At 42.4% G+C, this 25,895-nt stretch overlaps 4 protein-coding genes across 6 annotated transcripts; 1 reads left to right on the top strand and 3 right to left on the bottom strand.

The window, feature by feature from the left end:
• Positions 1 to 243: 243 nt before the first annotated feature.
• On the bottom strand, positions 244 to 2,339 carry LOC127778715 (UDP-glycosyltransferase 91C1-like). The gene is made up of 2 exons (XM_052305337.1): positions 1,783 to 2,339; positions 244 to 1,616 (listed from the first exon to the last, which is right to left on the bottom strand). Exons 1-2 carry the CDS (start codon positions 2,263 to 2,265, stop codon positions 561 to 563), a joined length of 1,539 nt encoding a protein of 512 aa, XP_052161297.1. The 5' UTR covers positions 2,266 to 2,339; the 3' UTR covers positions 244 to 560.
• Positions 2,340 to 5,885: 3,546 nt separating this feature from the next.
• Positions 5,886 to 13,191, bottom strand: LOC127779435 (coatomer subunit gamma-2). The gene is made up of 18 exons (XM_052306210.1): positions 12,921 to 13,191; positions 12,586 to 12,683; positions 12,441 to 12,491; positions 11,661 to 11,774; positions 11,380 to 11,580; positions 11,177 to 11,278; positions 10,532 to 10,639; positions 10,232 to 10,465; positions 9,024 to 9,274; positions 8,761 to 8,932; positions 8,204 to 8,359; positions 8,069 to 8,119; positions 7,792 to 7,932; positions 7,510 to 7,710; positions 7,288 to 7,419; positions 7,043 to 7,216; positions 6,530 to 6,769; positions 5,886 to 6,313 (listed from the first exon to the last, which is right to left on the bottom strand). The coding sequence occupies exons 1-18, from the start codon at positions 12,967 to 12,969 to the stop codon at positions 6,119 to 6,121; spliced, it is 2,670 nt and encodes an 889-aa protein (XP_052162170.1). The 5' UTR covers positions 12,970 to 13,191; the 3' UTR covers positions 5,886 to 6,118.
• A 4,998-nt stretch (positions 13,192 to 18,189) lies between these two features.
• On the top strand, positions 18,190 to 19,113 carry LOC127780028 (uncharacterized). The gene has a single exon (XM_052306989.1). It carries the CDS (start codon positions 18,249 to 18,251, stop codon positions 18,747 to 18,749), a length of 501 nt encoding a protein of 166 aa, XP_052162949.1. The 5' UTR covers positions 18,190 to 18,248; the 3' UTR covers positions 18,750 to 19,113.
• An 88-nt stretch (positions 19,114 to 19,201) lies between these two features.
• LOC127780027 (squalene synthase 8-like) lies at positions 19,202 to 24,782 on the bottom strand. 3 transcript variants are annotated; one of them, XM_052306985.1, is made up of 13 exons: positions 24,466 to 24,782; positions 24,299 to 24,341; positions 23,523 to 23,612; positions 23,346 to 23,421; positions 22,780 to 22,849; positions 21,880 to 22,023; positions 21,617 to 21,721; positions 21,246 to 21,392; positions 20,661 to 20,736; positions 20,275 to 20,363; positions 19,781 to 19,872; positions 19,666 to 19,705; positions 19,202 to 19,578 (listed from the first exon to the last, which is right to left on the bottom strand). In XM_052306985.1, the coding sequence occupies exons 1-13, from the start codon at positions 24,664 to 24,666 to the stop codon at positions 19,519 to 19,521; spliced, it is 1,233 nt and encodes a 410-aa protein (XP_052162945.1). In that variant the 5' UTR covers positions 24,667 to 24,782; the 3' UTR covers positions 19,202 to 19,518. The 3 variants fall into 3 exon arrangements, with proteins under 3 accessions (XP_052162945.1, XP_052162948.1, XP_052162946.1); XM_052306988.1 differs by having other exon boundaries at positions 23,523 to 23,634; positions 24,466 to 24,598; XM_052306986.1 differs by lacking the exon at positions 21,880 to 22,023.
• Between the last annotated feature and the right edge of the window lie 1,113 nt (positions 24,783 to 25,895).

The raw sequence follows: 25,895 nt of genomic DNA, 5'->3' as shown, positions 1-25,895 counted from the left end.
AGCCAAAAGGCCCGAGACCTGATGGCCTGGCCCAAGCATGGCACGGCCCGACGGCCCGTGCCGGCCTGGCCCGACCACCGAGCCGTGCCTTGCCCCCCCCCCCCCCCCAACCGGCAAGTTGGGCCGGCAGGTTAGGCCCGACACACAGAGGATAGGGAGTAAAAATAGACATTATATGCCACGGTCCCAAAAATAGTGACGTAAAATAGACATATTTTCGCTATATATATGTCAGCCCAAAGAGGAGGGAGGGAAAATAGATTTATTTAAAAAAAGACACGATGAACCATCCGTGCCTTCGGACCAGCACGGTGGGTCGTGCCTGGGCCAGAGGTGCAGCCCATGGGCCGGGGACGTGCCGACCGGGCCTTATGGCCATCTATGGCACACACAACAAACCCATATGTACAGAAACTTAGGGCGATTTGTAGTGCACTTTAAAATGTAAAAGAAAAAGGGGAAACTGTTTTAATCTCCAAAGCCTTTCTCGTCTTTAGGCACAAGAACATAGAAATTCAGGATAGAGTGAAAGACTTGAGATCGAGCATGATGAGCAATAGTTATTTGTAACGCTGCAAGTAGCCAACAAGCTCATCGAGGTACATCTCCTGCCGACCCTCGTCTCCAAGAACATCGCGCAGCTCCTCGGCCTTGCGCGACAATGCCTTCCCCTTCTCCTCCACCATCACCTGCCGCACCGCCGCCGCAATGGCGTCCCTACGGAACGATCCGTCGTCGTTGCACGCCACCTCCACGCCGATCTCCCTCGCCGGCAACGCCTGCACGCCTAGTCCCTGGTCGGCGAAGAGCGGCAGCATCACCAGCGGGAGCGCGAACCGCAGGCTCTCGAAGATGGAGCTCCACCCACAGTGCGTCAAGAACCCGCCCGTCGCCCGGTGCGCCAGGATGCGCAGCTGCGGCACCCATCGCGCGCACACCAGGCCACCACGCGCCGCCGCGACGCGCGACCGGAACCCGTCCGGGAGGAGGAGGTCGGCGTCGGCGGCGCATTTGTCACGGTTTACGCTCGACGCCGACGGCGGCGCGCGGAGCGCCCAGAGGAAACGGACTCCGGCGAGCTCCAGCCCGAGCGCGAGCTCGCGCACGTGGCCTACCGTCAGCGGCGCCTCGCTCCCGAGCGCGACGTAGATGACGGATCTCTCCGGCTGCTCGTCGAGCCACCGCATCGCCATGGCGATGTGCTGGTCGTCCATGCTAACATCGTCGTCATCGTCGTCGACGCCGGCAGCAGGAGGAGGAGGAGGCATGAGGAGGCCGGCGGGGACGGACGGCTTGGCGAAGAGCTCGGTGAGGAGCGGGAACAGCCGAGGCTCGGCCTCGGGGCAGCTACGGTGGATGATGAGGCGGCAGCAGGCGTGCTCCATCTCCCAGAATCGGTCGGCGTCGGACACGCCGGAGGCGTTGGGTCGGAAGACGGCGGCGATCCATTCCGCGCCGTGGCGCCGCCGGTAGGCGACGTTGGAGGGGAAGGGGATCCATGGCGGCTGGACCATGAAGTGCTCCGTCTTGGTGCGTGGGTGAGCCAGGTTCTCTTGTCTCGGGCCGACGAAGGCCACCATGGCCGCCGGGAAGATGGAGAACATGGCACATGGGATCTTTAGACAAAAAAAATGAAAACGAAAAAAAGTATGAGTCAGTTTCTTTAGTCCAAAATTGAAATGGTGGAATTATCTATGATAAATTTACAGAAACTGAACTAGTTTATGTGAAAATTAATCGTATAAAATTCATACGTTTTAAGGGGTGTTGTGTTTGGCTCACCTTGTGCTCCTCGGCGATCGGCCATACCCAATTTTGCGCGAAGTCGAGTATGATCCAGTCAGGCTTCCTCGAGAACCCGGCGGCGGTGGGGGTGGATTCTCCATGGCCGGCGGCGCAGGCCTCGGTAACAAATCCGGCGAAGGGCGCCGCCAAGCCATCGAACGCCTTCTTGAGGAGCCCGACCTTCTCCGGCGGGGCGTCGGCCGTCGACTCGGCGCCCTCCGGCAGGCCGTCGACGGCCGGGAGGTCGAGCGGCACGACGCGGAGGTGGGCGGACAGCGCCGGCGGGATCGCGCCCAGCCTCGCGGCGTTCCTCGGCGTGGAGACGAAGGTGACGGCGAGGCCGCGCCTCGCCAGCCGCTTGGCGAGCTCGAGGAAGGGGATCATGTGGCCGAATGCCAGCCATGGGAACATCACGATGTGAAGTGGAGAAGAAGATGAAGCTGAAGCCGCCATTGGCGCCGCCTCTCTGGTCGCTTCCATGGCTGATTTCTTGGATATGTGAGATGAGACTTGCGATGATCCTGTTATTGATCCTGTAGTACTAATCCTATACAAAAGTGTCAACTGCTGAAGTGCGATATTATATGATACAGTTGCCATTCACGAGCTTAGTTTACTGTAGATGAGATTTGGATTTTCTGCTTGACCTTCCAATGGTTGATCTATTATATTTGGTTTACGCATTTGACTAAATATACTCCATATACACTAATTTTTAGAGCATAGATATAGAAACATTTCCTTCAACTTATCAAAACATCAAATTTACTCCTTACAGAACTTTTAGATTGTATTCAAATTTTTCGGGATCTAAACAAAGCCTTAGGTTGTGTTTATTTTCCTTCAAACTTTCAAAAATTCCGTCACATCAAATGTTTAGACATATGCATGGAGCATTAAATGTGGACGAAAAAAAATAATTGCACAGTTTGCATGTAAATTGCGAGAGGAATCTTTTGAGCCTAATTATGCCATGATTTAATAATGTGATGCTATAGTAAACATTTGCTAATGATGTATTAATTAGGCTTAATAGATTCATCTCGTAATTTACAGGCGGAATCTGTAATTTATTTTGTTATTAGTCTACGTTTAATGTTTGGACATATGCATATAGACAAAAAAAATGATTGCACAGTTTGCATGTAAATTGCGAGACGAGTCTTTTGAGCCTAATTACGCCATAATTTGACAATGTGATGCTATAGTAAACATATGTTAATGATAGATTAATTAGGTATAATAGATTCATCTTGCAGTTTATAGACGAAATCTGTAATTTATTTTGTTATTAGTCTATGTTTAATACTTAAAAAAATTGAAATGGAACTAAACAGGCCTTAATCCCGATTTGCAAACCACGGTGGCATGTGAGGTAAGGATAGTAGCTATCGAATCTGTCACCGATTATTTTAATCAACGATGGATGCATGACAGAATTTGTCGGTGGTGCCCATCTCCTGTCGTCCTCCCCATCTCCAGCTAGCGCGTTTCCTTTTCATTTTATCGACTGTGATTAGTCACGTTAAAATTAGGAGTTTGGTTAAAATTGAAACGGTGTGACAAAAAAGTTAGAAGTTTGTGTGGGTAGAAAAGTTTTGATGTGATGAAAAAGTTAAAAGTTTGAAGAAAAAGTTTATAACTAAACTTGGCCTCAGCCTAGTCTCCAACTACCCTCCCACCCCCACATGCACATTAACTAAGAGCCTGTTTAGGTAAAATGAAAATTTTTAGGTGTCACATCGGACGTTTGACCGGATGTCGGAAAGAGTTTCTGGACATGAATAAAAAAACTAATTTCATAACTCTTCTGGAAACCGCGAGACGAATCTTTTAAGCCTAATTAATCCATCATTAGCATATTTGAGTTACTATAGCACTTATAGCTAACCATGGACTAATTAGGCTCATATTCATCTCGCGATTTATATGCAAACTGTGCAACTAATTTTTCATTTTATCTATATTTAATGCTCCATACATGTGTCCAAAGATTTGATGTGATGTTTTTTGTAAAAGTTTTTGGGAACTGAACAACCCCTAAAAGCAACTTTGCTCGTGAAATAAGCGTAACTTAACTGGTTAGATTATATGTGATTAAATTTGTTGTGAAGGAATCAGTTCACCTTAGCTTAACTGGTTAGGTTTTATGTGATTAGATTTCTTGTGATAAAATTAGTTCACCTAAGTTTAAGTTTTAGACTTGACACGGGTACTTATTCCAAAAAAAAGACTTAACACGGGTACTCATATTTACGTCTAATATTATTTTAGTGGTAGGCGATGTACCAGTTGACAGCGGGGCGTCCATGGTAACTTCATCAATCTCAAGATATTCCGGTTCAGTCTTCCGGAGATGCTCACAGTGATACGGTGCACGTGTTAACTTTCATAAGTATGAGCGTGCACGCATTATAAGTGTTTGCATTTAAACCTTTCTAAAAAATAAAGCAACTTTCCTCATTTAGAATATAGGAATTTTACTGAATTTTTAGTAAGTTGGTGCTAGATCCGCAAAAATCTTTCAAAGCCGAATTATCTTGATTTGTAGGTCTCTACTACTTAAAGAGTAGTTGTCCATCCGCCATCCTCCCCCACGTTATGCCCGCAGCACACCCCTCAACAAAAAAAAAAAAAAAGTTAGAAAATTTGTCGGATCAAAGTGTTTTTTACTTACCTTGTATAGATATTAAAATTTTCTTTTTGCCAAAAACGTCACACTAAATATTTGGACACATGCATGGGACATTAAATGTGGGGAAAACCAATTGCACAGTTTATATATAAATTACGAGACGAATCTTTTGAGCATAATTACGCCATGATTTGACAATGTAATGCTACAGTAACCATTTGCTAATAACGGATTAATTAGGCTTAATAAATTCTGTTTACACCCAAATTTGGCACCTATGGACGAAATAGGGGAAAATTGCCAAAGTTTAGAAAGTGACGGGTTTCCTTACTCGGGAAGGCAGGTTTCGTGTTTCTTTTGGTTTCTATCCCGAGTTGGATGTGGAGAAGGGCCTGTAGAGGGCAAGACCAACCCCTATTTAAGGGACAAGGCTGGTTCATTGTAAAACCCCCGAATACAATCTACTTGAATCGTTCTTTTACCATGTTTTCTATTTTACCCTAGTTTAGTCCATCTTTGTCGGTTTGCGCCGTAAACCGTCCGCCGCCGCTGCGAGAGTGCGACACCTCTTTGGTAGGTTTGTCCTGAAAACCTTCCGTTTTGCCCACGAGACGGGTAGTTATCCTCATATCGATCTAAATCGGCCTAGAGGCTGATTTTGATCTCTAAATTGGCTCCGCTAGCCGGTTTAGCTTTTCTTTTTGCAAACCCATCTTGATTTGGCCCTTTGGCTAGATCGAGGTGGTTGGCGACTCCATATCACCGCAAGGCGTTTAGGTGTTGTGATCGTGCTTGTCGACTTGTTACAAAAAGTTGCCAACAAATTCGTCTCGCTGTTTACAGGTAGAATATGTAATTTATTTTGTTATTAGTCTACGTTTAATACTTCAAATGTTTGTTTTGTTATTAGTCTACGTTAAATACTTCAAATATACTTAAAAACTTTACACCTAAAGAAAAACACACCCTCAATCCCCACTTTTAATGGCATATGGACCCATAAAATAGGCAATAGCCTCCATCCCTCTTCCCGTAGCATATGGACCCATAAAATAGACAATAGCTCTAAAATAGTCTTTTTTACATAGTACGCGCCGTAACCGTGACCCATGGACCCATGGTTGCAAGTTGTGGCTAAAAGAGGGAGAACCTTACCTAGTCCGTCCCACTTCCCTCGTACAAACCGCAGCCTAGAAAACACATTTTTCAGGGAGAAAAAACGACGAGCTGTATAGAGAAACAGAATAAACCACTCACCCCAAAACCGTCTAATTTTTTTATTAAAAAAAAAGCGTTACAACGCAAGGGCCCATAAAAATCACACTTGGGCTTTTGGTATTGTGTATGTAAACAGCCGTTAGCCTCTTTTTGAGAACCACATACGAGACAACATCACAGGACAATGAACCGCAAAGTAGCTCTCAATCTGATTGATATAACTTCATCTATATATTATTGCATGTACTAGTCAAATCCTTGATATATAAAGGAATTGATGATGTGGTTCCAAATCAATCAAAAATTGTTATATGCCTTGTTTTCAAATGATGGGGTGCGAGTGCAACAACACATGTATCCAACGGAAAACCAAGCTTACATGTACTATCATCATAGAATTAATCAAATTCCGTTGAGCTTTCCATGGCGTGAAAGCCAAAAACAAAAAGGTCAAAAAAGGGGTGACCCTCTTCATCAGATTTAGCCATTTGCAACGATTTCATGGATCTTGTCACTGATCTCAGGATCATCTGATCTGACTGCTAGCTTCATGGCCACTTCCTTCGGTCCGCTAAGTCCGAATGACAGCCTCACTAAAACTTTCACATTGCCGATAAACACACCAGATAGCAGGCAAGTGTGTGACCTCGAATTGCTTGGGACCACATCAGTTCCCTAAAAACCAAAGGCGAGAAAATGGTTAGGTGAGATTATCGTTTCATGAAGCAATGCTCAATATGCTAACTCTATTTCATATGGTTGCCGATTAGATAAGAACTAGCATCACATTATTAAAATTAACTTCAGAAAAAAAAAACTATCATGGTATAAAAGGTTACAAACTGGCAGGGCTTCGTATTCATTCAATAGATAAATTAGAAAGTGACTGACCTCGCAGGGCTGCATGCCAAGGATGCCTATGACAGCACTCACAGCCTCAGCCAGGCTTTCCCTGGCGCCAAGCCCATACTCATCAACCCGCTCGCTTTCTGGATCCATGCTTTCCCAAGCATTTCTGAAGTTGGAAACTCCAACCTTCAACATATAATCAGCAGAAGTAATTTCCAGATCTTCAAGCTGGTACTCATCCTCAACGCCATCATCGTCAGCTTCACCTGTGGATGGATCAACCTGAAACACAGTTCCAGTTAAATAAAACCAGTCAAACCGTCTACTGCATCAACTGAACATGTAGATGCATAATAATCTCCTCAAGGAATAAAAAATATTAAGATCCCAAGTAAAACATCAAGGGATAAATCACAAACTCTATGTGAAAGGAATAAGGAGAATGTTTTCGATTCGACCAAGGTCCAGGACATCCTCAGAATTAAATGTGAAGGAAAATCGATTGATTCAGACCATATGTGAAAACAGAAAAAGAACAATACTGGGAGCACATACCTCTTTAACAATAAATTTCAGTATATTTGAGAACTTCCCAGTAGCAAGGACACCTTCTAGCTTTTCAAAAGCCACAAAGGTTTGTCCTGGTGAATCATAAGGTAAGGATCTTAATGATTTCGTTGCAACTTCTGAAAATTCATCGGCCTCAGAAGCATCCACAAAAACCACCACCTGAAATAAAAACATTGTTCAGAAAAGCACTAATCCATAAATAAAAATACTGAGTGGAAAAAATCGTTTACCTCTTCAAGCAGCTGTTCAGGTATAGTATTGGTACAATTGTATTGGAGCACAACATGCCCGTCATAAATGTGCTTCACAACATTGACTGAATATTCAGTTTCAGCTTCGGTCAATTCTACAGGAGCTGATGACTGAAAAAAAGGATAAAAAGTCAAAACATAAGTGGTAGAACATAGTGATATATTTTCAGTGGGAACAAAATAAAAGAACACCAAGCTAACCTTAAAGAGTTTTCCAAAACCAGCAAACTCAGGAATGGATGAAAGAAGCTTCTCATATGAGGCATCAACAGTAGGAACTGGACCGCTGAGAGCAGATGCTGGGCCTGTTGGCTTTTTGCCCGTAGTCTTTTTCTCAGCAAGAGGTTGTGATTTAGTTTCCAAAGATACAGATGAAATATCAAAAGGTGCCTCTGATGGTTCCTGCAGCATACGACAAGAATGTAAAGGCACCAACATGATAATCTAAAAATCATAGAACATTAATGTTGTTGAAAGGCATACATAGTTTCGTAGGCTAGTCTCCAGGTTAACTAGTGGAATATCAAATGAACCAAAGAGAAATTCATTCACATCCTTCTCAGTTTCACCAACTGTAGCTTCCCTGCCAAGCAATTTGAGATAAAGCGTGGCCCTGTCACGCACCTGAGGTGAAAAGCATAGCAAATGTAAGAAAGGCTTCTTGCCAGGAAGGAGAGTTTGATGGGCCCTTTTAAGAACAGAACTGACAATGCTAAGCTGTTCATGAGGAAGAACAGAGCATAATGATCTTTTTGCTCACCTCATCATCACCATCAAACAGGCAGCGTCTCAGAAGGACAAAAATTCGAGGCTGCAACAAAAGAAGGCGGTAAGTGCAACCCAAGCCTCAAGAGAGTCAACAGAGGGGTTTACAGGTATAAATCTGCCAAATTACCTTGAGTGAGTCAACCAATGCACCGAACTTTGCCAAAGTACTTACAGCACTAGCTCGAACAGTAGCATTTTCAAGTATCACTCTGTTATATATATAACGTATGTATTTACTAGGATCTGATGTCTTTGGACCTTCATTTCCCAAAAAGTGAAGTATCTGTTGCAAGATTGGAACATAGTAAATTCATTAGAAATTCATAATTCATTGTGTAACTTTGGGGTATGCAAGGCAGGGAAACTGTTTCTACATCCCAAAACGATTGGAGGACTTTCCACAAGTACAAAACAACTAAAATTTGCATAGGCTAATCCTAAGCACTTGCTAAATCAAAATATTTTGCTGGTGAATAATGATCACCACTTTGGTGTAATATAGGGGAGAAAAGATCCTCGGACAGTTATATATAACTTTCAACATAACAAGGCTATATAGAATATTTCTTGAATTTCTTCAGAAGCAAGCATGACATTGTCGCAATTAAGTTACAACCTCCTAAGTTCGGAAATAACTAGTGACTTGCAAAATACACATTTATAAAATGATAGATTGGCCATTACCTGAGTAGACAGATAAGTGAACTCACAATCTTCAATGAATTCACACAAGTGAAATAAACCACTTTCTTTTGCATCAGGAATATCTCTAATGAGTATGATAATTGAATCAACAATAGCCTTCTTGTACTCAAAGCCACCCTCTTCCCGTAGGATATTACTCAAAAAGTTCATCCTGCAAACACAACAAAGTTCAATGTTCTGATGACAAGCTAGTTCTGGATCTTTAAAAATTTCTGTATAAGAATATACGCTATTCTACGTACAGTGACCGATATTTTAGGGGGAACTTCAAGCACAAGGATCTTATGGCCTCTACGACAACAATCTTGAATTCATCGGCAATGTCCGACATAAAATTGGTCATCTGCTTCATTAAGCGATCAACACTTGATTCATTGCCTGTCTTAAGTAGTGTTGTAATTGCAAGGGTAGCAATGCTCCTGTTCTGATCAGATATTAAACTCTCCATATCTATGTTACAATTGGTGACAGCCAAAGGATGAGTTGATGCAACCTGTACAATCAATATCAAATGAACACAAGTCAAGGAACCAACAAGCCTATCAAACATAGTATAAGCATACAGTTTAATATAATCAAAAGAGGAACTCCATAAAAAAGAACATAAACAAAAGAATTAACATAGTAATGAATATAATTTTTCCTGATTAAATTTGCAAGAGGCAGAAGTTTCAACTTCCAACTAAACTATACTCGACAAATTCAAATTATATCCAAGCATAGTTATAAAATCGGACTACTGATAAAACCAGTGAACATTTTGAATCAGTGGTTTACCAGTTGGACCATCAGTTCACAACCCACCCACAAGCTCATCAAAATATATAAAATAAAATTCACAAGTTATATAGAGGATAACTAGGATTAAATCTAATTGTTTTTTTTCCAGTTAGTTCCCTCTTGCTGTTGTCCCTATGTCTTGAGATCAATCCCCCACACCACTATAGAGAGTTTTCGACTTTTCGTGTCTTCCAAGAGCAGTTGGCCCTATCGGTCCCAGATGATGGTTCAGTGTAAATTAACCAATTCATGTCGGTCTACATGCACACATTCTATGCATGTGACCAGACTGGACAAGGCACTAATACAGTTTATTTCTGGCCAACAGCCAGCAGAATCTGGTTCTCCAAACTAGGCAATCAAGGGCAATGTTGTGGTCAGAAACTAACCAGTGTTATTTCATTGTTCATAAAAAACAGTGACAGTTTTGGACTTTTAGCATTTATAATAGGGGAAAATATGCAGACTTAATGCCAATTCGAGATAAGTACCAATGTGTAAAAAATGGATATAATATTGCTTGCCAATCACTGGTGTGGTAGAAAGAAAACTATTTGTGGGAAGCCATCTACTTTGTATTTGTAAACTACAGTTGAATCAAAGCTCCACACACATGACAGAAGTACAATGACAAGAAAGTACAAAAAATAGTCTTATGGATAAAACAAACCTTATTAAGTGTTCGAACAGCAGCAAATCTGAGAACAGGTTTCGATGAACTTAAGAACAATTGCAGCACGGTAATTGCAGGTGTAAGCTCCCGGCTGGTGACGCCATTTAATTCAGTTATCGCTCTTGCAGCCTCAAGTATGACCATTTCTGCTTTATTCCGGAGACATGACTCCAGGAAATCAAAGAAAGGGCGATCTCCACCTTGACTATTCATGCTTGACTCTCTAATCACCTATGGATGGCACTCATGTATCAGATATCTATCCAAATAAAGTTTTGCAGAATCAAAAAACATTACCTGGCTAGTGTACCGAATAAGTAGGCACTGTGCCAGAGGTGAGCGAACAGAACCCCTAGTTAGACTAGTGACAAGCTTGCTGACAGCCAACCGGTCATTTTGCCTAATCTGCAGAATTCAATAAATGGAAACGTTGTAAGTTCCCTGAGCTTGACAAGCTTGTTTTAACATAATATTATTTGCAATTGCCTAGCAGGTGGCAACAAAACAAAGAGCTGAGTATCATTTACATGGAGGATGACCAAATGTCATTACTAGGAGAATGACCAGAAAAGTTTCTATAGAATATTATTAAAAATGTTAGGTATCTAAATGTAGTTTGTTTAGGTCCAAGATATTTCAGATACTAATGTTCATTCTACTTACTACTCCCTCCATCCCAAAATATAAGGCACAACCACTTTTCTCTCATGTCTCATAATATAAGGCGTGCATGCATGCATACATTAACTAGCATCTTTTGGTCCTATAAAATTGATTTGTTTTAAATCTTACACTATCAAACCTCCCAATCACATTGCTTGCATGCATCAAGGTGATCCAACCAAGAAGGTGGTTAAATGTTTTCTTGGTCTTTGTGTTATGAGTGGTTATGCCTTATATTTTGGGATGGAGGGAGTAGTAAAAACCAAACATAAATCTCACCTGGTGAAGAAGAGCAAGGGCATGAAATTGAACAAGAGCAGCTCTCGACTGTACAGCCTCCTGAACTTCATTGCTCCACCTTTTCACAACTTCTGGACTTGTCTGCTCAGAATAAAACCATACAAACAAAACATTGGTAAGGATTTGGGTCTGGCTGTAATATGCAATTGCATAAAGGCAAAGACTAAACGTTTTGCACATACCTGAAGCAAGTAGATGCCACTAACAAGGGCCGCGCTTGCAACAACAGGGTTCTTGTCAACAATGGCTTGCTTCAAATATCTTTCAATTTGGGTTAGAAGTGTTGAGTCAATGATGCGGCAAAGAACTCTTATTGCATTAGCTCGATACATATCAGTCTTGCTATTCATGTCCTTCATCAACGAGCTGGTCACGATGATAACCTGCAACAAATGTAACACAGACACTTTCAAAGATCCATAGACTGCAGAGAACTGCAAAGTAACAATCAACATTCACCAACCTCATCTGCTGATGGGGAGAGTTCCTTGATCATGAGGTACACCATTCTCCTAAGGCCTGCATCCTTGGATTGAAACAACTTGGTCGTCGCAAAAAAGACCTCTGTGGCCTCCACCTACAAAATTGCTCACTCATTTACATGTGACGAGCATATTGCCTCGAACAACACATTCAAAACTTACTCACATCTATGAGAGAAAACAATAATATACCAACATGCACTTATGCACACCAGTCGATCCCCATTCTTCTTTTAAAACTAATGTTTGCAACCAATTCATTAAGGCAAAAGTTGGGCCTTTAGTCTATGACTACTGACCACTCACTCACTCACTTTCTCTCTCTTAAGTAGTAGCTCAACACTGTCTACATGTTAATAATACATGTGATTTTCAGACCCACCACCAACTCCCTAAAACTATGACGTGAGACCCACATGTCCCATCATTCTCAAAACCAAATACAATGGTAGAATTCATGGACCGTTGATGATGTAACTTTTTTAATGGAGGGAATTATGCAGTAATGATAAGTCAATTCAGTCCGTCTAAAATTTTTTGCGGCTAGATAAAGAAACATCTAATTTAATTCTAAAATTAAGCTCTAAACTGAAAATAGATTTATTTTTTCAATGTGCCGACATGATTTTCTAAATTCCATAACAACGTACGGTTATTTTGCTAGTCTTCATAAATGTGTATAACATGGAGACGCTATCAATTCAAATCCGCAAGCTAAGCCAAGATGTGACCAAAGCAAGATGAGGTATACAGCATTGTACCTTGGTGAAGGTGTCACCCTGGTTGAGCAGGTATAGGAGCTTGGTGATGACCTACAGACACACAGGTAAATCAAATCATCAGCAATCTTCCAATGATGCGAGATCCAGCGAAAGGGGAAAGAAAAAAACGGAACACGCGGTTCACCTGGCAGCAACGGCGCGCGTCGAGCTGCGGGTCGTGGAAGACGCGGGCCTCCTGCAGGACGGCGCCCTTCTCGATCCCGAGGAACGGCGAGTAGTACTCTGCAGCAGCAGCAGCAGCAGCAAACGGGAGCGATCAATCAACGAACCGATCAAACGCGCCAACGCATTGCGCCGTGATCTGGATCGCGCCCAGATCTAGCCCACCGCGGCCGCAGATCTGGGTGCGGCGGGGGCGCACGCGCCCCAAACCCGAACCCCACGCGCGCGCGCGCGCACCAAACCCGAACCAAACACACACACACACACACACATAGAGAGAGAGAGAGAGAGACGCACCTTCCTCGTCGAGATCGTCGTCCTTCTTCACGACGAGCGGCTGCGCCATGGCGGCCGCTGGTGGGGCGAACTACGGGACGCGCGCACGGCGGTGAGTGGGGGCACCGGCGGCGGCGGCGGCGGCGGCGGCGTGGGAGGAGGAGGAGGAGGAGGGCTTACGACAGTGGAGAAAAGGAGGCGAGCGGCATGGACGACGACGATGGGTGGATCTGAATCTGGAAGCGGACGAGGACGAGAGGGGAGAGAGAAGAAGGGGGTAGTAGGGTTGGGTGGCAAATGGGCAGTAGGCGACTAGGCGTGTGTTCTCTGTTGGAAGCAATTCAAAGTATTATTTTATGAATTTTAAAATTAAAATGATTATTGTGAGTTCACCTAGTGTAACTCTGAATTAAATTTGAAAATATATCTTTTTTAATAATTTACGTTTATATACCTGGGAGGTAAAGTTTAGCAAAAATATACCTCCTCCATAGGGCAGCAGCGCGGGAACGTGGTACCCCTGGGAGTGCGGGAGCAGCTCGGTCGCGCAGACCGGGGTTGCGGAACCGAACCTGTCCCACGGCACTGCTATGCAGGTTGGTGTTGCACGCGGGACTAACCGCTGGCCTGGCCGGTTGCGCAGAACGGAGGCGCACTTCGGTCCCACAGCCCAAAACGCGGCACCAAGCCGGTCCCGTGGAGCATCGGTGCCACATTCCTACCGCGTGGGATCGCACTACTACTCCGCACCTCCATTCCGCGAGACCGCACCGAACGTTGTTTTGTCCACCAAAAGTTCTTTGTCCTCTCACTCCATGTGACATGCTCAGCTAGAAACAAAGGAGAGAGTGATTCTCTTCTCTAGTCCCAGCCCTTTTCACGTGTTGTTTGCCTGTCCGCCGAAAGTTTGTTGTCGTCTGGTTAGAGATCCTACTCATTGAATGCCTATAAAAGAAACGTTACGAAATGAAAGAAGTAGACTCAAGTATAGCATATAACTCATATTCGTGGAGTTTATCATTGGGGTAAGTTTCAATAGGTTAGTGTGCTTTGCGAATCACAAGCCCTATCTTGTGGTATGAACTAAGTACGCGATGATTTCTGGTACGTATTGGGGGCTTACCATAAGATAATGATGTGAATTCGTAAAGCGTTCAAACCCACCGAAGTGTTGTGTAAAGGTAAATATTTGTAAGTGTTTGTGCTTGCGCGCCAGTCCCATGCCTCCAATCTGCGCTTGCGCGTCACTCCCGCATCGCCACAGCGCAGGTTAGGTATATTTTCGCAATTCCGTCGCATATATATATATATATATATATATATATATATATATATATATATATATATATATATATATATATATATATATGGCAGCGCTAAACCGCACCCAGGGTGCGTAATAGCTAAAATGCTCCCCTCACAACCCACACCCCACCCCCACCCACCCCCCCCCCACCCTCACTCCCACCCCAGGAAACTACCTTTCTCTCTCCTCCCCCACCCCTAACCGCCCCCCACCCACACCCTGGTTCGTACCTTTTCTTTGTCCTAATTTTTCTTCTCACGTCCTTTTCTTAGTAAATGATTTACTTTCAGTTGATTTCTCCTTTCGGTAAATGTATTACTCTACTGATTTACTCTCAGTTGATTTCTTCTTTTAATAGATGTATTACTCTCTGTTGATTTCTTTTTTCAGTAAATGTATTACTCTTAGGTAGTTCTCCACCCTTATCTCATTCCTGATTTTTGTACCAACGTCCTTCTCTCGATAAATCATTTACTCTCAGTTGATTCATTTTATTAGTAATTTAATTTACTAACGCAGTAGGCATATCATAATGTTATTTCTTCGATTAGAGGTAAAATCCCAATCCTTTCAGTTCTTCCAAACATTGGTTGAATTCTTAATGCAAACAAGCTTATAATTGCATAGAGGACACAATATATAGATAACATGCATCAAGAACATGGGATTCAGTGTTAACCGGTAAAGCAAATAATCTATCACTACCTCCTATACAAGTCACTGGAATATTCAGATATACAAATGAATCAGCTAGTTCAAAAAAAAAAGAACAAAGGAATCAACTGAGAATCAAATTAAACAAATGAATCAAATGAATCGCAGGCTCGATCATTTGCAGCAATGGCGGATTTGGACTTGTTGGATCAATCGATCTCAAGGCATCCACGCACTCGTCCACACGACAGGCTGCTCCTTCCACGCAAGGAATGCTCCGGCAGCGGCGGCGTTGTCCATGTCACAGCCGTAGTCCCGCATCAACCAGCCACCTTGTACCGCCGGAGAAGCGATCGCACGTCGTCGGCGACGTCATCACTGAATGCCACCAGCGATAACTCCGCCGACCGCGTGCACCGCGCCCAGGACACACCGGTCTCCCACCGCTCGGCAGGAACTCACGCCGTCGGCCTCCTGGAACGCTTCCACGGGGAGTTATCCTCTTCCAACTCCTCCTCTATGTGGTCTCCGCTTCATCAGCTACTCGGCTTTTCTCCGCCACCACCACACGATCTCAGCCGTCACGGAGGAAGGCCAGAGCAGTGAGGCTACCGGCCTCCTGGAACGGTTCCTTCATGGTCGAGGGCTTGGATTTGGCGGTAGGTCGTCGGGGCAGATCCCATGAGGCGGCGCCAACTCACGGACGGACGATGCGCCACCACGCCTCCATCGCCGGCGACCAGTCCGGACGACCCACCGCTGTCGAAGTCAGCTCCGTCTCAAACTCCCACCGCCGATGTTGGATCAAGGCGGGGGACGGCCACCGCTGCTGGACCCGGGCGGAGGTCACCCCGGCGAGCCCGTCGCCCGCCGCTAACGCAGGCCATCCCCGTCGCTCGCTGCTAGCGCAGGCCGTTGCCGTCGCCCGCCGCCAGAGGAAGCCGAGGAAGCCCATGCCATCGCCCGCTCGCCGTCGTCCTGCAATCGTCGGTCAACCGCCTGCCGCACACGCAAGCCATCATCGTCGCCGCCTAATCCGTAAAAAGTGGAGAGAGAGGGGAAAGTGGGGGGAACGGTTTCTACGAAGGAAGAGGGAGAGAGTTATATATATAGCATGTAGATTTGATTGTAAATAATTTACTCTGTAAATGTAAATGTGGGAGGGGAGGGGGCAGGGGTGCTGGGGTGCACGTGGGGTGGGGGTTGGGGGGGGGTAGGATGTGAGGGGGAGCATTTTAGTTACTATGCACCCTGGGTCTAGTATAGTAGTTCTATTATATATATATATATATATACACACACACACACGCAAATTATTAAAAAGAAGATATATTTCCAAAATAATTTCGTGTAACTCTCTCCAATTCTTTTTCAGAGATTTTTTGGATATTTTTTTGCTATTCGTACGGTTGAGCTTTTTATCCAAATTCTAAAATAGTTTTATTATCCGAGCTTGAGAACATCATCATTTTATCGCAGAGGCGGCGATGGGAGGGCGGCCACTAGCAATAGCCGATAGAGGATGAAGTGCGTAGAGCAGGGGACTCTCCGGTGATAGATGACCCATACTCAGTGATTGGAAATAAACTTTACTTTGCAGAACTTTTATAATAATATAGTTGAATGCCCATGCACTGTAATGGAAAATACTAATAAAATTGACCGCCATAACAATCCAAACAATACTTTCACTAAGAATAATCACCTAATTCCAATCCTGAATTTGCGCAAATAAGATAATATTTAAATATATAGATATGACGAGGCGTTGATGGTTCAAATGACCATATTTTATCATCATCAGTCTTGAGAACATCATCGTTTCATTACGGAGGAAATGGTGGGAGGGCGGCCACTATTAGTGGCCTTATGGGGGTGAGTAGGTGAAGGGAGATGGGGGAGGAGGTGGGCTTCAAGGGGTGGAGAGAAGGAGGGGAGCAGCATGGACGACGATGGATGGATCTGAATCTAGAAGTGAACGAGGACACGAGGGGAAAGAGAAGGAGGTCGTAGGTAGGGGCAAATGGGCATTAGGTGTGTGTTCCTTTGGATGCAATTCAAAGTTTTCTTTATAAATTTTCAAATGATTATTTGCGAGTTCATGCAGTGTACCTCTCTACAAGTTTTATGAATTATTTGAACATTTTGCTCTCTAAAACAGTCAGGCTTTTTATCGATATTCTAAATAGTTTTAGTTTTAGGAAAAACTAATCCACACTAGCAGCATCATCGAATACTTGTTTGGGTTGTGGCTTTTCAGCCTAAGCCTAGGTTAGCTTATTGGATTAGGATCATTCAATCAAATAAAGTGGTCCACAAGACAAAGATCGAGAGATTAGGGAGGTCTAAACTGAAACAAAGGCTACGTTTCATAGTCAAGAGTGAAAATATTATTTATACCCTAGTCGAAAATGAAACTTTGGTGCTAATACCTACCTTAGGTTGCAATTCACTCTTTTTTAATGTGGTATCATGTTATAGTCCTATAATTATATGATATTATTATATACGTAATTATTTATATATATTCTAATCGACATGTTTCAAATACAAAACCCTCATATAATTATATGATATTATTATATATGATAATTATTTATATATATTCTCATCGACAGGTTCCCAATACACATCCCTCGTATGTATTTTACATTCTTTCTACTCTCACACTATACGATTGAAAAAACCTAATATAATCCTACCTAATAATAGCACATTAACAAGTTACATATATATGTACAATCTATCATACTGCATATAACTGATTCAAATTAAAATACCGCTAATATGTGTACACACACACACACACACACACATATATATATATATATATATATATATATATTCATAATATTTTATATTTACTATGTATACTTGAATATAAGGTTTGACGAAATATGTCGCCTATAACCAGCGGTTCATGGAAACATACATTGTTTTGCATTACCCATGCTCCAAAATAACTTTGGTTTTACACTTATAATAACCTAAACGATTAGGTGAAATTTAATTTAAATTCTTCATGCTAAAGCACGACAAAATGGTGTGAATTAGTAATAAAAGACCAACTGGGTTGGTCTTTTGCTGTTTGGAGACTACTTGGAGACTTGCCGTTCAACTCCCTTCCCTTTTGGTCACCCCCAACAACTATCTATTCTGGTGTAAAAAAAAAACAACTATCTATTCTTTCTTTCTTGTGTCCAAAAACCCCTCCTATATTTAGGGACCAACCAAAACAATAACGTACGGACACCAAATGCACACATGCGACATAGCAAAAATATATAAGAGAAAATTAAACCAGCTCCCCGCCTCCTCCATAGCTGCTAGCTTAGCTCCAAATTTGCACCAAATTCACGCAGAATTCACGTACATTTTGCCAAGTGATAATGGAAACCGGTCGTCGGTCGATATCGAAGATGCAGAGGTCGTCGGTGTCGTTCCGGCGGCAGGGCTCGTCGGGGCGCACCTTGGATGACCCGCTCAAGGCGCTCGACCTCAAGCAGGGCCCCTCGCCAACGGCGGCGTCCGCCGCCGCCGTCGTCTCGCCGCTGGCGCCGTCGACGACGCGAGGCGCCGCGTCGTTGTCGTCGCCATTGTCCTCACCACGCTCATTGTCCTCACCACGCTCATTCCGTCGCCACGACAACGGCAGCGGCGGCGGAGGAGGAGACGCCGCCGGAGGTATCCCGGAGAGCCCGGAATCGGAGGTGGAGCCCTCCCCAGCAATGGTGGCGGTGGCTGTGGCGGTGGAGCCACCAGCTGTCACGGCCGACGACGACGGTGGTGGTAGCGTCGGTGAGGAGAGAAGCACACCGCGGCGGAGGAGGATCTCGTCGGCGTTTTGCGCGTGCGTGGGGCACCCGCCAGAGTCCCATACGCAGCAGTAGCGGATAGAGAGAGCAATCCAGATCATCTGCCTGCACCCGCCAGAGTCCCATACGCAGCAGTAGCGGATAGAGAGAGCAATCCAGATCATCTGCCTGCAGTACTGCTCACTGACATGTGGGCCCCACAGACCCTCAGACCTACATGTCAGTGAGCGGTACTGCAGATGCTGTACTGCAGAGGACCCTTACTCTAGAGAGAGGGTTGCACATGAAAATCAAGAGAGGTTTGTACACGAGCCGTACGATTCGTGCGTGTGTGTATTGTTTATGAGTTTGGACCTCTCTTCTCTTACTGTCGCTGTACATATCTCTCGTAACTGGATATACTGTAAATGACGACGGGGGCAGATCGGAGATCGGTGGATGATTGTATACAAAAAGGTAACCTGTATTTACAATACAGATAGTAGGTTAGGAATCCAAACACATAGCACACACAGGCACACATTACAAATATGCAACAGTTTCAAACTATATATACACCACGCTCTGTGTATCTACTGCCTAATTCACACAACAGAACAGATATTGGGATGAATATAGTTATTAATTTACAGGAACGTAACCAGAGGTATAGTGAACTATCAGAGATATAGCTTGACGTGCTAAATTGACCATTAGCAACCAGCACAACATCTAACGTTAGTCTTCCACTTATACAACAGTACTGATACAAAAATATGTTTATGGTGGTCTCATGGGCTGAAACAATATAGGTTATAAGATTGTTGAATAGAAAGGTACGTAGGTGGTCATTACAGAGGATCGATCACCTCCTATACAGAGCTCCCAAGAAAATAGCTACCAAGAGCAGCAGTAGCATCATGATCTGCGAAAGTCAAACAGGAAAATTATAAATGGTAGTAGACCATAACTAGAATTATCAGATTATTTTTTAAGTTGATGCATTATTTACCATAGCAGGGTTCCTTTTTGGCCTATCCAAGTCATATCCCCTGTAGAATCAACAATGTGAATGATAAGTCGAGTTGAGACCAGCTGCAGAAATGGTTTTAGATCACTGGACAAACCTTATCTTCAGCAAACCGGATGATTTGCAGGTCTCCTTTATTGCATTCACACGTTTCCGTGTAAGCGACGCATTTGGATCATTATCATCAATCTGAAACAGTGGTTATGATGGTGGTGTCTAAGAAAACACAATCTTTTTAAGTATTGAAGGTACAAAATAAACAGTAAGATTATTGAAACCATAATCTGATGTCACATATAAAATGGCAAAACACAATTAAATTTGAGGAAATTGACTTATGTCACATATAAAAAAAAATGACAAAACACAATTAAATGACAAGCATACCAATTCATGTTAGTTTCTCAAACGCAACAAAGCAATATTACCGATTTATATGCTATGTTAAAACAGCTAGGACATAATTGAATATTTTAGATAGTCTTAGAAAAACTACATACTAGTGTAGAGATGAGCTGTTAAAAATTAACATATTTTATCTTATTTTACCCAACATAGTGAATGCTAAAGAAGATAATACTCCAGATCTACCTTTTCTGCAAGCAGTGAAGAGAATTCATAGAAAGCAGTGTACACATCAGCCATAGAATTTGTTTCATTGATTATTCGTGCAGTCAGCCCTATGAGAGTGCAAGAATGCTGTTAGAACAAAAACCAACGCAGACAAAATAACAGACAAGAGCAAATAGAGAGTGGAGATACAAGAATAACTCATACATTAATCACAAAATTCGAATTTTTTAAAGCATGCATGCCCTTTATATATGAAGCTATTGTTTGAACCAATAACCAATTCGATAATAGCACAAAGGTGTTTATGAACAAGAAATATGCAAAAAAAAAAAAAAAACTGTGCGGGTTATATAAAGCTATTACTAATTTGTGTCTTCTAAATATGCCAATCACAAAATACTCACCACGCCTCAACTTCACAACTCCTCGAAATACATTCACATTGTTATAGCACAGAGCATAGGTTGCAAGTGCCATTACCTGAAAAATAAACTCTCTTTGCTTACATATAAAATAAGTTGCCGTTTCAGTAGAAGAAAGCAGACTAGACTAGCAAAAGAACAGAGACAAGAACACAGAGCAAAGAGAAAATATAGGCTTGCCAAACATTTCAGAACCAAGGAAGCTGACCAGCAGCCTCCATGTGTGTGAAATTAAGATGGTAATCCAACTTCAACCAAATGAGCAACAAGGTCATAAACGGGGTACAGAGGTCTTGAAGATGATTTTCTATAGAAAAAAATACAGACAATCTGATTGGTCAGTGGTAATCATTGTCCCATCACCTATCAAGTGGTGATGATATTCATGTTATTTCTCAAATAACTCCAAAAGTGATAAAACAATTGTCACTAGTTAAACCTTATACAGCATCAAATGGTATTGAATATGACCAACCACAGACCATAAACCCTAGTTTGGCGAGCGTATGAAATTTTAGAAGGCCATCCCAAATTTGTAATGGATTGAGGTGTGAATACATAATATACCTGGGGTATTGCACAAAAACGGAGAATAGTAATATCCTTTAGAGCAGACATATACCGAAGGCAATCTTCAGTATGTATTAAACCATTAGTCACCATCTCATTCAAGCATTTTACTGCCTTCACTGAATTATTTTCGTATTTGAGATCCTGCATTGATACAAAAGGAAAAGTTCTTCAGAATAAACAGAGAAGATAATTCTACATTCCGCATAACTACTCTATCTAAAATTCAGCATACTACAAAAGTACAAGTTGGGTGACCCATATTTAATAAAAATCAGTGTCAAAAAAGTAATCAAAACAATATATATCAGGTCTGAAAACAGACGAAGGTATGACAACCCTTACACAAAATAGATGCACCCGTATACCTCAAGTTTGTCAACATATTTACTCCATATTTCTCGTGGCCAGAACATGCGTGATTTTGGTATCTCATTTATGTCCTCCAGGTAATCCCGAGTAATATTGACTTTCTGCAATAGATTTAAACTGTAAAAAATGTTTCCAGACAAGGTGAGTTGCCAACAAGGTGAGTTGCCAACAAGGTGAGTTTCCAGACAAGGTGAGGATGCTCTGATTGTATTCAGCAAGTCAAAAGCCAAACACCAGACTAGAATAATTATCAATATACCTGCAAAAATAAACCCATTGAATTAGAAAGCGGTTCGGGAGCAAGATCTTCTAACCCAGCAGCATGAAAGAGCCTTGAAAGTCCAATGCCGACTAGCCCTGCCACATAGTGACAGTACTCATCATAATCATCAACAGTTTCAACCTAAAAAGGTCTCTTCATATTAGTCCACGGCAAGATATGATCATCATCTACATTCAAATGACTTTATGTAAATGATGCAGATAAAAAATCGTCATAGGATTGTGGAAATAACTGATGGTATATTACAGGATTCAGGTGAAACATACATAGACTACTTTTGAGTGCAGTGAGACAGTTAGCTTTACCACACAGAGGCCGACGTAAATACAATAAGACACAAATGCTATTTGCATGGCTGTAGGCTTAGGAATACTGCATACTAGGTGATTAGGCTGAAGCCATGCTTTTGCCAGCAAACTGGTATTCATATGTAAATGGCCAGGAGCACAAGCCAAAATAACAGATAACAACTGGAATGGCAGCAAGAATGCTATGACCACATCTTTGCATTAGCTTATGGTTATCATTCATCAAATGGACCCTGATTACATGATAAGCATATCTGCACAGTTTTTCAACACATGAAAAACCTTCTATAGGGAGCATCCCATAGCTATTAATGTTGAGATCTATAATGGCATACTGAGCAGCTTAACGACAAATGATATCATCCTCTATGTATGCTGTACAACAAGATCAACTGTTGTGTCATCAATTCTAATAGATCTAGAATACAAAAGCTATATTCTGCTATTCTACAGTCAGACAGAAGGGCTTCTATACAGATAACATTTACAAGCAGAGCAAACTTTTCTTCATTATGATATTATTGCTTCTGACAATATGGAACATATTATTCTGTAAGGAACAATATACCTCCTTGCATATAAACTTTGCCATTCCTGCACCCATTCTCCTGGTAATTTCTTCAATTGCCTCTTGGTATCTGGATAACAGAGTAAACATGTATTGCTTCTTCTACTTGAATGGGACCACTTACATAGACTAGATAATTCTGAATTAAAATACTAATCAATGTCATAGGATTGATACTTGATAACTCCATTTTTTTGGTTTGACCCATTTGATTGTCCTTCATTTACTAATTTGGAAGCATTGTGGAACAAGCCAAAACAAACAATGATCTAAGCATATAACATAATTAACATGTGACCTTATAGTTTGAGAGTAAGAAATTAATTACCATTCCTTCCTGATGTGTAAATGATTATACATATCTAACATCATCTAGATAAAGCTTAATTGGAAATAAGTGTTTGATTTCATATGAGGACATCTAACTGACTGGATATGTAATATCAATGATGTCAAGTGACTGTCATCAGGCCAAACTGCCAAAGTAACTAAAATTTTACAATGTCCAAAGAAGTTAACAAGAAAATATTGATCATACAAAGAGATTAAAACTACTTGGAATTTACCCTGAACCAAGCTCCAAGAAAGCTGTCAAAACATAGTGGAATTTATCCATCAGAATCTTGCAGTCCTTTGTTCCACCTGGAACCAACGTGATGCCAACAAGCGAAGGACTAAGATAGTTACAACTTATGAAACACATGTATAGTAAATTCACATGGACACGAAATTTTTTGCCTTACATGAGAAATGCCAATCCCGGTTATAGATATGACGGTGGAATTCCTGAAGGATGGGCACCTTAATCTCAGTAGGGATGCTAGTATCATCTTCTGCACTCCAATCAGAACAGAACTATAAATTTAAGAAGAAAATTCTTTCAAGAGGAGGATTAAACCAAAAAAAGAAATGCATTGTACCCCCATGCCCTATCACCTCTAGTTTGAAAGTCTATCAATTCTCTCTTGCACTGCTAATTGGTCAGTGCAGTTTACTACTGACAATTCCCAACAAATTTGTGACAAAAAATGTAAACATTGGTGAGTGGCATTTCCATTCTTTTTTCCCCTCAAATTTGTAAATTTAAAAAGGTCGAGAGGACCAAAATGGAAAAAAAAGTACTAAGCATTATGCACCACTGCTTTTCTTTGGAAAAGTAACCATAAAAGCATCTCAACGTCAGTACCCATATGAAAACGAGGTGGTTTGTGCACAGACTTTGCAGTTGCCCTCAAACCATAAAAGAAAAAACAGCTACAATACGAAAACGAGTTACATAAAGGAAAAGTCTATACGTATTTTTTTTTAATAAATGCTTACCAAGTATAGCCAATTATAGATGTTGAGCTTGTACATACTCACTTCGCTCGCTCAAATCAGTATAAGAAAAAAAAAGGGAAAATGTATTTATTTGTTTGCAGTTCATAAACTGTTCATGTTGCTTGCAATACCGTACATATGCTACGACCGCAAAGTGCAGAAATCTCGGGAAAAAAAACACAACGTGGGAGCTACTCACCGACGGTGTCGAGCGCCCGAAGCACGAGGTAGAAGACGCACACCTGCACGCACGCCACGCGAAAAACGAAGAAATCCCCCCAAATTGAAGGGGATGGTGGTGAGAAATCAGGTACCGGATCAATCGAGAGGGTCGCGGACGAGGAGAGGGAGAGGGAGGGGACGCACGGCATTGCGGAGGTCGGGGCCGAGCTGCTGGATGACGATGGCGAAGCTGCGGGAGACGCGGTGCAGCATGGAGTAGGCGAAGGCCCAGTGCTCGTCGTCGTCGGTGGCGGCGGCGACCTCCCTCCGCAGCCGCCACGCCGCCGCCCGCAGCCTCACCAGCGCCTCCGCCTCCGGTCCCAGCAACGCCCCCACCACCCCCATCGCCTCGCCGCCGCCGCCGCCGCCGCCGATGACGACTCGGATGGCTGCTTCTTCTTCTAGCGGCTTCGAGCGCGTCGGCTTTGGTTTGGGTTGGTCACTGGGTCGCGTCGACTCGACACGACACACCGAGGGTTTTTTTTAGTGCCATTCGGCTATTCTTTATTAATACGGAACAGGGGTTTTAAATTTCGAAATCAGCAGTTATGCCTCAGCGGAGCGATAAAACCGAAATTTTCGAAATTGCCAAAATTTCGGAAAAATTTCGTATGAAATTTTATGATTTTTTTGACAGATTTTAAATAAAAATTGATCAAATTCATAAAAAATTGCAAAAAACCGAAATTTTCGAGCAAGATGTTAGCATTTCGGTGGGGGATGGGGGGGGCGAAATTTCTGAAATTTCGAACCGAAATTTCAAACACCGATACGGAATACGTAAATATACAGTTATATCGTTCACTAGCATGCTCATAATAAAATGCCTCCGCAGTAGTGGGGCGCTGATACGCGTGGCTACGCGCACACGATTGCTCTGAGAGCTAGTTTGTTCATCGTAAGTTTTGACACTATCAAATTTTAATGGAGGAGAGTTGATTAGAAGCAATTTGGAAATTGGAATGGGGGTTGACAAAAGATTTATTTACTAAAGAAAGTTCCCTATGGATTAATTTGGTCTTAGAAAATGTAGGAAGGAAGAACAATATACCACTTCAATTCATATGTTGTTTCATGTTCTACGATTTTCCTATCATATGCTTCAAAGGGGTCTAAGAGTTGAACAATTAGACAATAGCAAGATATAGATAATATCAAAATTTTCAAAGTGTTTGGGTTTGATAGGATAGCATATCAGTTTTCCCGTCAACCTATCAGAGCTATTTCAAATAAATCTTGGTTTTTAGTTTTAAGCAGTATAAAATGAATACGTGGATATGTTTAATTTCAACTAAATATGATTAAGAGTTAATTGCACATTGTCTTTAATGGCCATTATGCAATTCACTGTATAATCGATTACAATCTGTGAATTTTGTTGGCGTGGTGATCAAGGGGTACAGTGAGAGACGGAGACAGCTAAAATACGAACATCGAAGAAATATGAATTTGAGTATACTCCCTAAGATGAAGCTTAGCAATAACCGTAACACAAAGGATCCAATCTCTAAGACTCATTCGTGTTTCATTCATTGTAATTTGCAATCATCAAGGTTAGTTTGGCACTGACCGTT

Source organism: Oryza glaberrima, chromosome 7 (genome assembly GCF_000147395.1).
Source record: "Oryza glaberrima chromosome 7, OglaRS2, whole genome shotgun sequence".
NCBI classification, from domain to species: Eukaryota; Viridiplantae; Streptophyta; class Magnoliopsida; order Poales; family Poaceae; genus Oryza; species Oryza glaberrima.
Note: the sequence above shows the minus strand (reverse complement) of the source record. Positions and strands in the feature narration are given on the sequence as shown.

Excerpts from the sequence above, each read along its gene's own strand:
- LOC127780028 (XM_052306989.1), top strand. The coding sequence starts at position 18,249 with ATGGAAACCGGTCGTCGGTCGATATCGAAGATGCAGAGGTCGTCGGTG.
- LOC127778715 (XM_052305337.1), bottom strand. The coding sequence starts at position 2,265 with ATGGAAGCGACCAGAGAGGCGGCGCCAATGGCGGCTTCAGCTTCATCT. Across the intron at positions 1,617-1,782 it reads CGATCGCCGAGGAGCACAAG|ATCCCATGTGCCATGTTCTC; the intron begins GTGAGCCAAACA and ends TTTTGTCTAAAG.
- LOC127779435 (XM_052306210.1), bottom strand. The coding sequence starts at position 12,969 with ATGGCGCAGCCGCTCGTCGTGAAGAAGGACGACGATCTCGACGAGGAA. Across the intron at positions 11,581-11,660 it reads TCTCCCCATCAGCAGATGAG|GTTATCATCGTGACCAGCTC; the intron begins GTTGGTGAATGT and ends CATTTGTTGCAG. Across the intron at positions 7,933-8,068 it reads TGTTTGATGGTGATGATGAG|GTGCGTGACAGGGCCACGCT; the intron begins GTGAGCAAAAAG and ends TTTTCACCTCAG.
- LOC127780027 (XM_052306985.1), bottom strand. The coding sequence starts at position 24,666 with ATGGGGGTGGTGGGGGCGTTGCTGGGACCGGAGGCGGAGGCGCTGGTG. Across the intron at positions 20,364-20,660 it reads AGTTGTGAAGTTGAGGCGTG|GGCTGACTGCACGAATAATC; the intron begins GTGAGTATTTTG and ends GCACTCTCATAG. Across the intron at positions 19,873-20,274 it reads CTTCACTGCTTGCAGAAAAG|ATTGATGATAATGATCCAAA; the intron begins GTAGATCTGGAG and ends CCACTGTTTCAG.